Source organism: Poecilia formosa, unplaced genomic scaffold (genome assembly GCF_000485575.1).
Source record: "Poecilia formosa unplaced genomic scaffold, Poecilia_formosa-5.1.2 Scaffold357, whole genome shotgun sequence".
Classification (NCBI taxonomy): Eukaryota; Metazoa; Chordata; class Actinopteri; order Cyprinodontiformes; family Poeciliidae; genus Poecilia; species Poecilia formosa.
The window spans coordinates 507,472-521,700 of NW_006800296.1; the positions used below are offsets into that span (position 1 = coordinate 507,472).

The 14,229-nt window shown below is 37.3% G+C and overlaps 1 protein-coding gene and 1 long non-coding RNA gene across 3 annotated transcripts in view; one reads left to right on the forward strand and one right to left on the reverse strand.

Moving 5' to 3' along the window:
* The window catches only part of ppp2r5b (protein phosphatase 2, regulatory subunit B', beta), a 46,275-nt gene that overhangs the window by 25,097 nt on the left and 6,949 nt on the right, over window positions 1–14,229 (forward strand). The window contains exons 3-11 of the mRNA XM_007574604.2: window positions 1,631–1,732; window positions 2,238–2,330; window positions 3,048–3,178; window positions 3,945–4,004; window positions 7,903–8,011; window positions 12,137–12,190; window positions 12,485–12,535; window positions 12,620–12,739; window positions 12,881–13,008. Coding sequence (XP_007574666.1) covers window positions 1,631–1,732; window positions 2,238–2,330; window positions 3,048–3,178; window positions 3,945–4,004; window positions 7,903–8,011; window positions 12,137–12,190; window positions 12,485–12,535; window positions 12,620–12,739; window positions 12,881–13,008 — 848 coding nt within the window. The remainder of the gene's footprint in view (window positions 1–1,630; window positions 1,733–2,237; window positions 2,331–3,047; window positions 3,179–3,944; window positions 4,005–7,902; window positions 8,012–12,136; window positions 12,191–12,484; window positions 12,536–12,619; window positions 12,740–12,880; window positions 13,009–14,229) is intronic.
* LOC107833283 (uncharacterized) overlaps window positions 1–14,229 on the reverse strand; it is a 48,153-nt gene that overhangs the window by 23,116 nt on the left and 10,808 nt on the right. The gene's annotated exons all lie outside the window — the stretch shown is intronic.

Here is a 14,229-nt window from a genome sequence, read left to right on the forward strand (position 1 = left end):
CAGGGTTAAAATAAAAAACAGATTACATGATACTTTAAAAGAAAAAAACAATCAGATTAGAGATCAGATCATGCATAGTGGTGGAAGCAATCTCCAGAATATTACCTTCTTCAACAGCTAAATACCCAGAAAACCACATAAAGAGAAAATAATGCGATAAAAAACAGCCTCTTTTTAAACCAAACAGAGATTTAAACAGTGCCTTTAATGAGCAGTTAAAGCTGCCCGGTGCAGATGGATTTGCTGAATTAATGATGACTTAGTGAACAGTCGTTGCATGACTTATCAGTTCTTCCTTGAACACAGGCTGGCATCAGCATTAAAGATGACCAACACCGGCTGGAGTTGCTTGGAAACTGAAAACGGGGCTGAAGATAGATTTTTATTCTTACCTGCAATGCAACAGCTTCTTCGTCTGACAGAGCGTGTGCACTGCTGTCCATTCAGCCCATCTGTTCGGTCCAGAGTGACACCAAAAGATGAAATCTGGAGCATTTTTGTTCAATGATTTAATTAAATCAACATATTCCTGTAATTATCCAGGAAATAAATACCTTGATTTGCATAAAATCATTGTTAAAACTAAACTAATATGGTTTGAACTCTGTATTTCTCCAAATTAGGGAACAATTTGAAAACATTTTCTTCTTACCGCGAAGATTCTCTTGATAAACTGGTTATTAGAGAAAAAATGTCAACGTCTTCTTCCTTTGCAGCCTGGACCGTTTCTAGTCTAATGACTTTATCTCAATGTTTATTCGATTAATATAATTCGATATTTATTTTTTAACATATAAAAGATGTAATAAATATACATCTTTATTACATTTAAATTACAGATGAAATTTAAATGTCGTCTGTAAAGATAAGCAGACGACATTTAAATTTTCCTGATGTGAGGTTGAACATGCAGCTTTGGAGCCCCCTGGTGACTAAAAGCTGCATTTTTTCGGACGATAACAAAAGGCATCGGCGAGAAGAAACAATCGTTTCTGGCTTAAAGTCTTCACAAATATCACTCAACTGTTTGGAGCAACAGACCAAAATGCTATTAGATATGAATAAGTGATGAAAATCCAGGAGAGCTGCAGGAGAGGGTGTGGCTGTTTGGAGGGGATGAATGGAGAAAAGTCTGTTTTCAAAGTAAAATCACTGCAAATTATTCAAAATGGATCAGAATAAACTAAAAAATTGCATTTTGAAAGATGAGGTCATTGTAGGAATGTTTGACCATGATGGACATCAATAAACCCGATGTCTAAAAACAATAACATGTTCTATTTTATTATTGCTGGTTAGAATAAGATGTCCAAACTAATCAGATTCATAAAAACACTGCCCTGTATGTGAGAAATACAACTTTAAAGGAAAATTCAGGCACATTTTTAAAAATGTGCGTGTATTCTGCACACACTGATATTATGATGTATAGCTTTGCGACATATCATGTATACAATATTTATTTATCTAATTAGGGTGTTTAATTTTGACAGACGACATCAAGTCTTTAAACCACCAAATATTTTAGTTTTCCCTGTCAAATTCTCCTAAAATGCTGAATGCTACGAAAGTCAGATTTCCTCATTTCTGCTTCGCCGATCTCGTCCCTCCCATGTTTTCTTTTTTCCAGATCTCAGTAAACATCTTCCGCACACTTCCTCCCAGTGAGAATCCAGAGTTTGACCCTGAGGAAGATGAGCCGACTCTTGAAGCCTCATGGCCACATCTGCAGGTACGCCATGTTCTCGCTGCGGCATGAATTTTATTTACCTCAGTGCTAAAAACAAAGTATATCTGCAAAACATCCTGACTTTTTTCAGTTTACACCCATAGATTTTAGTGTTACAAACTAAAATTAGCAGCAGAGCATCAGGATATCCCTGCTGGATGTTGTCATTCACAAAGTAGGCAATCCCTGACATTAAATGCACTTTATGTCAAATTGATTAATTGCCTGAGAACTGGATCCTCTGGAGCTGAAGGTTGAATTTAATCAGCCATAATTTAAAAGCTAGGATTATATTTCAGATCAGAAACAGTCTCTTTATGTCCTTAGAAAGAAATTAGAGAATTTTAGGATGTTCCATATATTCTGTCATATTTTATCTTTTATAATCTGTTAACTTCTTATGAGAAAGAGATTCTGAAGACTGGACTCTCTGTCACAGATTAATATAAATAACTATAAAATGTATTTCTGGATTATGAGAAGCTCATTCATATTCCCTCTTCCCCAGCTGGTGTACGAGTTTTTCCTGAGATTCCTGGAAAGTCCGGACTTCCAGCCATCCATGGCTAAACGCTACATCGACCAGAAGTTTGTCCTGCAGGTAATCCCCTCCCATTCTCGTGTAACCCAGATTCACAGGATCCTGTTTCAGTGCCTCGCCAAAGTATTCACATCACTGGCATCATGTTACAACCACAAACTTCAAAGTGTTTTACTGGGATTTTGCAGATAATGCTAAATCTGTTTTATGAACCTTTAAGCCAGTTGTGGACACCGATGGCTAAAAGGTCAGCTACGCTAACCCTAAAGCACTAATCTAAACATTAGCTCTGCTTAATGCTAAAGCACTACCCCAACACAATATATGATCAGAAGGTAAAGCGCTACATCAATACGGTATTTAGCAGAAGCTAATGCTAAGCTGCTACACAAACACAGTATATTAGCACAAGCTAGGGCTAAAGCGCTATATCAATGCAGTATATTAGTGGAAACTAGTGCTAAAGTGCTACACAAGTTTAATGTTTCTAATGTGACAAAGTTTTAAAAACTTTAAGGGTTGTAAATACTTTCACATAAATAAACACTTTAAAATATCCTAAAGACTTCTAAATGTTAGTATTTCAAGTCTTTAATCATTTAGTACAGTAACAGTTTTGCTGTTTGTCGTTGAAATCTCACAGTGCAGCAAAAAGCAATAAAACTCCTGAAGAGTCGCTGCTAGAGATAAGTGCAGGGCGTTTGTAGAATTATTGCAGTCGGTTAAGTTGCAACGCTGCATATTTTGTGGCTGTAATTACATTACGTGTGTTTGCAGCTCCTGGAGCTGTTCGACAGCGAGGACCCCAGGGAGAGGGAGTACCTGAAGACCATCCTGCACCGCGTCTATGGAAAATTACTGGGCCTCCGAGCGTACATCCGCAAACAGATCAACAACATCTTCCTCAAGTATGACCTGGACTTAAAAAATGAAAATTAAGCCTCAGTTTGCATTAAAAATTATTATTTTACAAGAAATTGCAGCAGTTTCCTTATAATAAACAGACTAATGTTCTGAAAAAACTCTGAATAGTGTCAGCTTAATAATGCAGAGTTATTACAGAAAGGAAAAACTTGAAGGCTACTTTTAGTTTTGATGTTTCTAAGAATAGAAAACAAAGGCTGCAGTCGTCCCGTGTTTTATTAAAACGGAAACCGTTGGAACTGCTGACTAATCAGTAGGACGTTATGCATGAAACCTTTGTTTTCTCCTAAGAGTTAAATCCTTGTGACCAGAAAAAGAAAATCTTCCTAAAGTATGTAATAATAAATACACCAGTATCTGATTCTGTGAAGTTTTAACCCTGCAAACCCAGACATAGAAAAACACGAAAGAAAAACAAAACAGTTCGGCGTCTTCTGTGGCTTTTTAAAAGGTTTTATGAAAGTTTATTAAATGTAACATAAAAATATTTTGCATTTTGTACAAGTGTTGCATAAAAATTTTCTACTAAATAAAATTCCCAAACTGATCAATACGTTTGTGTCAAAAATCCATATCAAAATTCAACATTTGTACATTTTTTGGCTTGAAATTCGGGTAAAGTAGTATCAAAACACTGGTTCTTGAAGGGTTAATGACATTAAATTAATCAAAGAAGCTTAAATTAAGTTAATTATTCATCCTCTTCATTATTTTTTGTGACAGTTTCTCCCTTTTTTTTAATATATTTAGGTTCATTTATGAAACTGAGCACTTCAACGGAGTGGCAGAGCTGCTGGAAATCCTGGGCAGGTTCGTACAAGCAGAAACACCCAAACATCCGATGAAACAGGAAAAAGCATCATCAATAAATAGATGTTTGTGTTCATGACTGAACTGCGAACATTTTAGTTTCAGCCACTGCGGCAGCTGTTCTTTAACTGATTATCTTCTGATATTTTACTGAGAAATTAATTTAAATAGGGACAGGAAGTGAGAGACATCCACAACGAAATGTTGTGAGTCATGTGGTTGTGTAACATCTTAAAATTGTCTCTAAGGAAACAAAATGAGCAAGACAGAGATGAAGCCAAACTGATAAACAAGTCGCATTTCCTCACACACACAAACCAATTAGAGATAGATGAATAAAGAGAGGGAGGAAGCTGAGGCAATAATAGGACCAAGGTGTTGCTATCTGGTTTGTTTTCTACCTTTGACCTTTCTGAAAAACACAAACAGCTGAATGCAGGGTTTGAGAGTTTAAGCACTTCAGAAAAGAACGATGGCTCTATATCTGAGCAAAGACAAATAAAAAAGAAAAGAAAACTAAAACTCCACTACATCTCAAAATAATTTGAGCCATTTGTGAAAACATGGTAATTGGTTAAAGGTGTAGTTTTGGGATTTTTTAAGTAAGCTGGTGTTAAAACCAGTTGATATTTTACCTGCAGTGAATTTCTCCCAATTTGGATCAATCTAGACCAGTTAATCCAGGAAGTTGAAATTAATAATTAGTTCTAAAACAAATTTCTACCATCACAAACAACTCTAATGTCAAAAACATTGTTTGAGGGAAAAATAAGTAATATTTAGATTGTATATTTTGCTCAATGCTTTTTGTCTTTAATTTTGTCATTCTCAGAAAGTGGGGTTAATATCACTGTAGGTTAACTTTATTGTGGAATTCAGTTTTTTTATTTTGAAAGGCCTACTTCCTGTTGAGTTGCCAAAGATTGCAGAAGAACAGATCAGTACAATTTTGACAATGTCTTCCATGTTTTGTCTGAAAGAAGGAAAATAAATAGTAATAAAAGATTTTGGATCTTAATTTTTTTGTTTTTGCATTTTTTCTTGATAAATATTTTTTTAGTTAAATTCACAGATTTTCATGCATCCCTTACTTTTCCAAGAATGACATATACTGGATCTGTTACCATAACATTGAGAACTATGCAATAAATAACTTATGAGCCTTTTTAAACTATCATAATGTTTAAATCAGATGATGATTTATGTAAAAATATATGACAGAATTCCAGGCAGACTAAGGATCTAAAATAAAAGTAAAGCAATACAGAATGCTATTAACTCAGAACCAATACAATACCAATGTTAGTGTTGCAATATATTCCTATGAGGTTTTGATTGTTTTTCATACAGTATGTCTAAAATATTCGAAGCAACGTCAGAAGCTGCATTTTAATGCTATTTGACGCGCTATTGGCTGGCGTCTGAAAAGCAGCCAATCCAGAAGTGCCACTCATTTTACTTGGTGCTGATTGGCTGAAGCCAGAAGAGTGGAGAGCAGGAGGACCGTTGACGTTAGCTTCTGCGGTATTTGATATTCAAACTGGTAAAATAGACAGCTATAAGTGTTTTTTTGTTGTTGTTTTTTTTAGCGAAGGTCTTAAGAATTTGCAGATTTTAGCTTTTCACAGGCGGCTGTGGACGCTAACCCCGTAAATACCGGGAGTCAACTGTACAACTTCCTCTACAGGGCTTGTCTTGAAAAATCTTGACCCGTTCCTTTCAGATGAATCTCTAAATTAAATCTGAACCTGTTGGCTCGGCTCTTCCATTCTTCAACGTTAGACTGTTTGGCCTTGACTCTACAGCAGAAAGGTTAGCCGCTATTTATGACTACCCGATAAAACCGTAAAAAACGAAAACAATTTAGCTCTAATAAAAATGTTGTCCGCTTGCTTTTACTTTGACGCTGGGTAGTATAAATTTAAATAGAAAGCGAGCCAAAAACAATGTTAACCAGGACACTTATTGAGCTGTAAATATGAATGTACGAGTATGTAGATAGATTTATTCACGTTGCAAAAAAAATAAAAATAATCTTTTTAATAATATTTGTTCATTTTCCTGTAATTGACCATGTTAAAATTGAATTCGCGAGTATATTTATTGAGGTCAAAACCTCAAATACATCAAAACTGTTATACCAAACAAATTAAAAAACAAACTATTTACGAGCATTTAGACTGGTTATTAGGTTCACATTGCTTAATAGTTGGAAATAATTTTGAGCCTGTTTTCAAATACAGATCACAACCGCCCTTCCAGGCGATTATTCAGTGATCAGAAAACTGACCTTTAAATTGAATAGTGAGTTGTGAGGAGAGAAGGGAAGGAGGAAGACGAGGATGAGTCCAAGGTGAGAGAAGAGGGATGCTTGTAGAGGAGGATGAGTGAATGAGGAGTGAGTCAGAGGTGGGGGAAGAAGAAGAAGAAGAGCAGGAGAGAGAGGCTTGCATTCATGTTGTTGGTAACAGAGGTATTTATAGCTCCTCCCACACACAGACAGGGGGAGGAATCGGCGGGCGAGAGAGGAGGCAAAACAAAAGAAAGAGAGAGGAAGAAGACAGATAAGCATTCAGAAAAAAAAGATGAGAGGAGGGCAGAATTCACATGAGAGCGGCAGCAGCATGAAGCAGACTGAGACGCAGCCAGAGACGAAGTCCGACAGACAGGTAGACGAGCATAAATCATCTTTACAAACATCCAAACGCCTCGGAGGCTGTCACACTTTCCAAGTTTGGTTCCCACTCTCCTGCTGCTCAGAGCTGCACTTCAGTCAGAAACTACGACGCATCAACCCGACCAACAGGGATGTTGGCGAAGAATTACGCTGCAAAAACTAAATCTTAACAAGAATTTTTGGTCCAGTTTATAGCACAAATATCTTAGTACACTTCAAATAAGAGAAAACTAACCTACAAGTAACTTTTCAGAATGTAATAGGTCAATAATTCCCTAATATTGATGGAAAAGTAGCAGTTATGAGTGGAATAATATGCCAGTGGAACAAGACATGTTTCCCATCGTATAAGTAAAAATTATTTCACTTATAACTAGAACTTTTTCATCATTGACTTAAAGCAAGCCTGGCTGAAAATTAGTTTTGTCCTATTTCAAGTGTAGTAGGATATTTGCACAAGAATCTAGACTAAATATACTTGGTAAGAGTTTGTGTTTTTGCAGTGTAGGCAATGTTATATCAGTTTTTACATCGTCACTGCTGAGAATTACATCGTTAATCCATTAACAATGCAGCAGCCTTTCAGAGGTAATGGACTGAAAAATGCTGCAACACGAGATCATGGCTCATCCTCATAACAGGACTGTCACAAAAGCTACTTCAGATTATTTACAGTTGATTTACCTTTTTTTGTCGACTAAAAACCTGTAAGAGTCACAAAATTAAAATTTTAAAAAAGTAAATGGATGGTTGAACAGTTAAATGCAGACTAAATTGCTTCTCAGTTAAGTAAAGACAAACAGCTAACATGATGTAGCTGTAAAAAATGACATTTTAATTCATTCGTCTATAAAACTTTTCAAACAGATGCCTATATGGCTGCCATTTAAAAATGAGGAAAGCTGTTAGAATAACTGCAGATGTTAGTAGTGATGCCACATTTTATCTTTAGTTTGTGTAGAAATTTGGTCTTTTGCTCCTAACTAAGCAAAACAAAAATCTTTCTAAATTGTTTCTGTGAAATTTGGAAATCAAATTATGCCTTCATCAAATCAGTGTTGTTCCAATGATCTCAATCTTTCTTTGATGTTCATCAAAGAAAGAAGAAACTGTCAAATATACCTTATTTCTTACCATGTGAACAGAAAATAATGTGAGAAAAACAAAAGAAGCGCACATAAGAGAAATATTAATTCTTGTTTTTTTGTGTGTGTGTTTCAGCATCATAAATGGCTTCGCACTGCCGCTGAAAGCTGAACACAAGCAGTTCCTGGTGCGGGTCCTCATCCCGCTACATACAGCAAAATCCCTCTCCATCTTCCATGCACAGGTCAGTGATTAACCTCAGCACAACAACATCCAGCCGCCGGCTACACCTGCTTGTCCTTACAGCGGTCACTGAGGGGCGGGGTGCAACCTCAACCGGTCCCCAAACAACCACACACACAAAAACACAAGGACAATTCAGAGAGACCAATAACAGTCATCTGGAAAAGGTCCACACACGCGAGACACGCAGAACAAAGTGCTCAATTTGGGCTACAAACAAAGCAAACCAACACTGTGCATCACTCTGAACACACCATGCTAACATTTCAACACAGCGCTGGCAGCATCAACGATGAATAGAGGCAAACCTGGAAGAAAACCTGCTAGAAGAGTTAAATACTTATTTGCAAATGTTTCCTAAAACCACATTTTGCTTTATTTTGCTACTTTATGTTGTTCTATCCCAATAAAATACACTGGTTTGTAGTTGTGATTTTACAAAATATGAACGAACTGATCAGTATTTGCAGAGGCCAAGCCGATGCTTTAGGCCACCGAGGCAGAGCTGACGCGCTGTCAGCTGAATTAAAGTCAGAGTCGTCTTTCATCGTTGTGCAGGTCATACGTTTATTTTCTCTGCCTCTCATCAGTGACCACTGAAGTCAAAAATCCTACTTTTTACAACGACTCCATCCACCTGTTGACAGCACCTGGTATTCAGCACGTCGACTCAAAGCACCGGCTTGGCCTCTGCAAAGTCAAAAAACTGTTTCACCAACAGTTGCCATCACCAAGAAAGGTTCCTATCATAAAGACCGCTGATGAACCCTGTGACCCATTCACTAATATGTTCATTCATAATCTGCTCCTACGCCTTTCTTGTAATAATCCAAGTGCTGCTTTACAAAACTCCAGAGGAAATGTTGCAGTTATACACACAGCAATGAGCAACATCTAAAAACACCCAAATACCAGCGAAGGCTATAAACAAACAAAAGAGCAAAGTAAGAGAATCAGCCCGAACCTCTCCTGCAATGTGTCACGTTCTCCAGTAGGAGGCAGGATTGCGCCGCAGACAATCGAGACGGCTCACCTTTTGGTGTGTGCGTTTGTGTTTAGGCAGTCATAATATTTGATGACACAGATGGCAGGCTGTCTGTTTGTGCGTTTTATTTGTGTCCCACATTATTTGCTGCTACAGAGGGTACAGTTTGTTCTGCACCGGCACGTCGGCGGCTCCTGTGTTTGTGCTTTCTGGGTCTCGGTGCCGCCGTGCCCTACATTCCTCCGCTCCCCCCGCGGTTCACACACATGCATTATTAACTCACTCACGCAAACAACTGGCTTTGATGGGGTCGGGGAGGGACACGGGAGCACGACTGACCCACTTCTGGGTGGAAATGTCAGAATATGACAACCCTGCAGAAAATTTAAATAACTTTACAGTTTTCTTAACTGTGTGGAGTATTTATATCCCTCTCTCGTGTGTCAGAGTTCAAAACAAAAGCTTGATAAACAACCTAAACTAAAAAAAAAGGAAAAAAAAACTATATGTTGAAAACCTTTACATATTTTTTCCTTTCTAACAGCCCAAATTAATTGTTTGCTAAGATAATAAAACAACAAATAAGTGTTACAATCCACACAAAAAAGCATTTGTCAGAATAAAAAATATATTTAAAGTTCAGCCTGTTGGGAATATTGTGCTGGGAAAGTAATTTCCCCCTCAGATTTCTTCTGGTTTTGCTTCTTTGTCGTATTAATAGTTTTAAGTCTTCAGACAATATGCATGTCCTGCAAAAATAAGCTGACTAAAAACAAACTGCAGTTTTCAAATGATTATTTCATTTATTAAAAAATAGCTGGAGTTCCAACACTTTTGCTTTGTTACCATTTCCAGACACATTGAAGAGTTTGTATGTTATCTATTACTGAATGTCTTCAGATCTGGACAGGGAGTTTTGGTTTTGGAGATCTTTTAACCTACTTCATGTTGTCGGACAGGTCCTGTTTTAGCTATTTCTATGGGGTGCGTATCAACATGGCTGAATTTAGAGCGTTAGCATTAGCTTCTAGCATTAGTGTAGCTGAAGTTATGACTAGTGCTTCAGGGTTAACGTAACTAACTGTTTAGCTAGCGGTGCTTTTATAATTTAAAACCTTTGTTTTTAAACTCCTTTTTTAATTTACTCTGTGTGTTTTTTCTGATGTGAAATTTGCTTATCTAAAACATTAAAGTGTGAAAAAAGAAGAAATGCTTTTTGATAACCCCGCACCTTACAGAACTTTGAGCCACGCTTGCCTCCTTCTTCTTAGACACGGATTCTTTAGAAGTCAACACCGGATCGTTTCAGAAATATTTCTACTGTATGCGAGCTTAGTATGGGTGGAATCCTCACTTTAGCACCTGTAAAAGACTGAAAGGTCATAATCCGTAGACAAACAATGACTCCTGCCCCCACCAAGCCCAACCTGACAACAGACTCCAACATATTTACCCCAACCAGCTCCTCTAATGCCTCTCTAATGCTTGTAATAGTTTCACCTCTCAGCAGCAGGATTTGGTTTCATCTTTTTCTTTCTGCTTTTCTTTGTGCTTAAGCTTAACATGTCTGTTTCCACACGAGTCTTTTTATATCCCTCTCCGTCCTTAACTGTACCTCAGTAAGGAAGAGGAAGAACATCGTCTCAACCTGACACCACAAACTCAGTCTGCAGTAATCACAACCCAAATGTAACCCAAACAAACAAAAAGAAAAAAAAGATTTGATTGAACCTGCAACACAATAAGGAGGAGAGAGAATGGAGGTCTAAACTCTGTCTAACATTTGGCCTGAAGGGACTTTATGTGTGTGACATCACTTGTTCCGAAGTAAACACGCGCCCACTCACCACAGCAACCGGCCTGGGTGGAGGGGGCAACCGCAAAACACACACACACACACACACACACACTGAATAATAGAGACTGGCCTCTGCGTAAGTGAGCGCAGACGAGAGCTGATGTAGTCCCACTCACTCAAACAGGGTCGGAAAACCCGTCGTTCCGACCTTCAGCGGTTCCTGAGGGATAAGAGCCTCGTCTCTCTGACGGCTGTAGGAGAATTTTCTCTCCAGTATTATGTGCACATATATGTCCAAACAAAAAGGCCACAATATTATTTGTGCATCTTTACGTGAGTGAACAAAATAATACTGCAAAAACACAAAATCTTGCCAAGTATTTTTGTTTTGGCCTAATCTCCAATGCAAATATCTTAGAAAACTTGAAATACGTAGTTCCCACAAGTCTGGATTGGAAGTGACCCACTCCCCTGACCGCCATCTTGGTAGGCAAGCGCAGCGGAAAGCATAGACGAACCATGGCTTCGAGACCAACAAAATGAAAGTGGGAACTGTAATCGAATAATAGTTGTAATAGATGAAGACGAGCTGTAGGATGATGCCTCTCATCCCCTCTCCTGCACGGTGGACAGCCTGAGGAGAAGATGCAGATTACTGCGTCCTAGATGTGCTGAGGAACGCTACAGCAAGGCCTGAGTCTGTCAGACTTTATAACACACAGAGTCTCCAGAGCTGTGCGTTTTAAATGTTGAATATATATTTAACAATATACAGAGCGACGTGTGTGTGTCCTTAAGGCTGTCACTGCTAATTGTTATTTAATGTATGTTTATTATTATTTCTACTTTATTTATTATGATGAAGTATGATTACCTTATCTTATCATCTACTTTACATTGTTTATAAATTAGATAGGAACGAGGCGAGAGCTTGTTCTAAGCTTGTGGCTTCTTTACTGTTGTCATAGCAACTCCGTAGCAACCGTCATGACAGTTGGTCAGGGATGTATCAACATGGCTGTCAGTTACAAACCTTGCAAGTGTGACATCACATGAGAACTATGTGTAATCCAGAGAAAATAGACACTTTTCAGTGCGCACTAAGAGATTCCCATCAGTTTTGCAAATTTGCATCAACAACCCTGATGAACCACAAAGAACTGGGGCCTAGCACCAAAGCTTGTGGGACTCCACATGACATATTTTTCATTATTTATTTGAAAAGACTGAAAACTTCATCAGAATCATCACCAAAATGAATCTTCCTTATTTCTCATCAGTAATCTATGACCTGATATATTATCTGTTCTTTATTTCAAACCGGAGTGCTTCTGTCGTTGCAGCTAGCGTACTGTGTGGTGCAGTTCATGGAGAAAGACGCTACAGTGACTGAATACGTAAGACAACAACTCCATAAACACAAATACAGTGTTTAATTCAGAGTGAGACATTAGAAAAGTGTAACGCGTTTGGAAAACAAGATATTTTAGCCTTGTGGGGCCTAAAATTTAGTCATTATTCCCTACTCTCAGGAACATTATTGATAATAAAATGTATCTCTTAATGTGTGTGCCTTCATACCAACTAAAATGAATGTCTGGAAAGCTAAATTATTAACTTTTAAAGATACATATATCTAATTTGAGTGTTATACATGCAGATGTATCATTTGCACTGTTTTTGTTCTGCAGATCATCAGGGGCTTGCTCAAGTACTGGCCCAAAACCTGCACCCAGAAAGAGGTAAAGAAGACACCAGCTGATTTATCTTTCTTCCTCCTCCTCCTCCTCCTGTGTCGTAAAATAAAAACGTATCTGTGATTTTAGGTGATGTTCCTGGGGGAGATTGAGGAGATACTGGACGTGATAGAGCCGTCGCAGTTCATCCGGATCCAGGAGCCTCTCTTTAAGCAGATAGCAGCCTGTATCTCCAGCCCTCACTTTCAGGTGATGAACGAGCAGCAAACAAAATAAAACACCCACAGAAATCACACTCACACAGCAAAAGAAAAATGTTTCTGGGGAGCTTAGCAAGCTACAGTAATCGTACGATCTAGAGATAAGACTCTGCTGCTCTGTGTGTTTCAGGTAGCGGAGCGCGCTCTTTACTTCTGGAACAACGAGTACATCCTCAGCCTGATAGAGGAGAACTGTCAAGTCATCCTGCCGCTGGTGTTCGCCACGCTCTACAGAGTCTCCAAGGAGCACTGGAACCAGTACGGCCACACAGACGCACCTTCATCTATGGAGTTCTGCTTAGATTAAACGAGACATGTCAACGTCAGATCTGTTGTCAAATATAAAGGGTATATTACAAAAGAGAGTAAGGTCACAAAAAAAAAACAACTTTCCTTTTCTGGAATTCTGATAAAAAGACAAAATTTTAAAAATTCTAACTTTGTTTTAATCTCAGAATTTTAACTTTAATGTCAGATTTAAAAAAAAATTCTGATTTTCTTTTCAGAATTTTTAGTTTTTTTTTTTTTTCAGAATTCTTGTGAAGTCTAATACCAGAATTTTTACTTTAAACTCAGAATTTAGATATTTTTCTCAGTTAAGCAAAAAACAATTGTGACTTTTTCAACATTCTGAGAAAAAAGTTTGAATTTTATTTTTATTCTCATTTATTGGTGCAAACTCTATTCACATCTATCGATGCAAATAGAAGAAAATAGAGAAGGAGTATATTTCCACCAGAAATTTTGAGATTGATCTCAGAAATTTTCTAGAAAACATCTTAAAAGGTAAAAAAAAAAAAAAAAAAATCGGCAGAAATTTACTCCATATTATTTCTATCTATAATGTTCAAAATGCACCATTGTAGAATTGTGACTCGAATGTTAGAATTCAGATTATTTTTTTCTTAATCTCAAAAATTTGACTTCCCAAAATTCTTAGTTTTTTTTTTTTTAGAAATATAAAAATGTTGATAATTGATTTTTTTTCCCAGTGACCCTAATCCTCTTCTGTAGGTAAAGAATTATTTTAGTAAGAATAAATAAACTTTAAGTTGACCAACATGCTAAATACCCTCAAACTTTGATTTTTAGCTCAAAATACAATTTCATCAAAACCAGACAATTTGTAACACTAAAAAAATCTGTGGCTACTGAACTCAATCTGTTAGTAATTTACATATTAGAGGAGGTTATTTATCAAATTAAACAGCATATTCATCCTTTGTGAGTTGTGAGTGTTGATAAGTAACTTCTGTGTCATGTAAATTCAGTTCACACAGAATAAAAGTGAATTAGTGAACTATTAAAAAACTTACTCCTGCTGAGAGATGAACTGATCACATTCATTCATCATATTTTTATGCTGCAAAAGTTATTAAATGTTGGTGGGGAGTATCAATCAGTCTCTATTTGCATTTTAATCCCAACATTTTGATTAATCCAGATTTGTCCATTTTGTCCTAAAACGTGAATATTTTC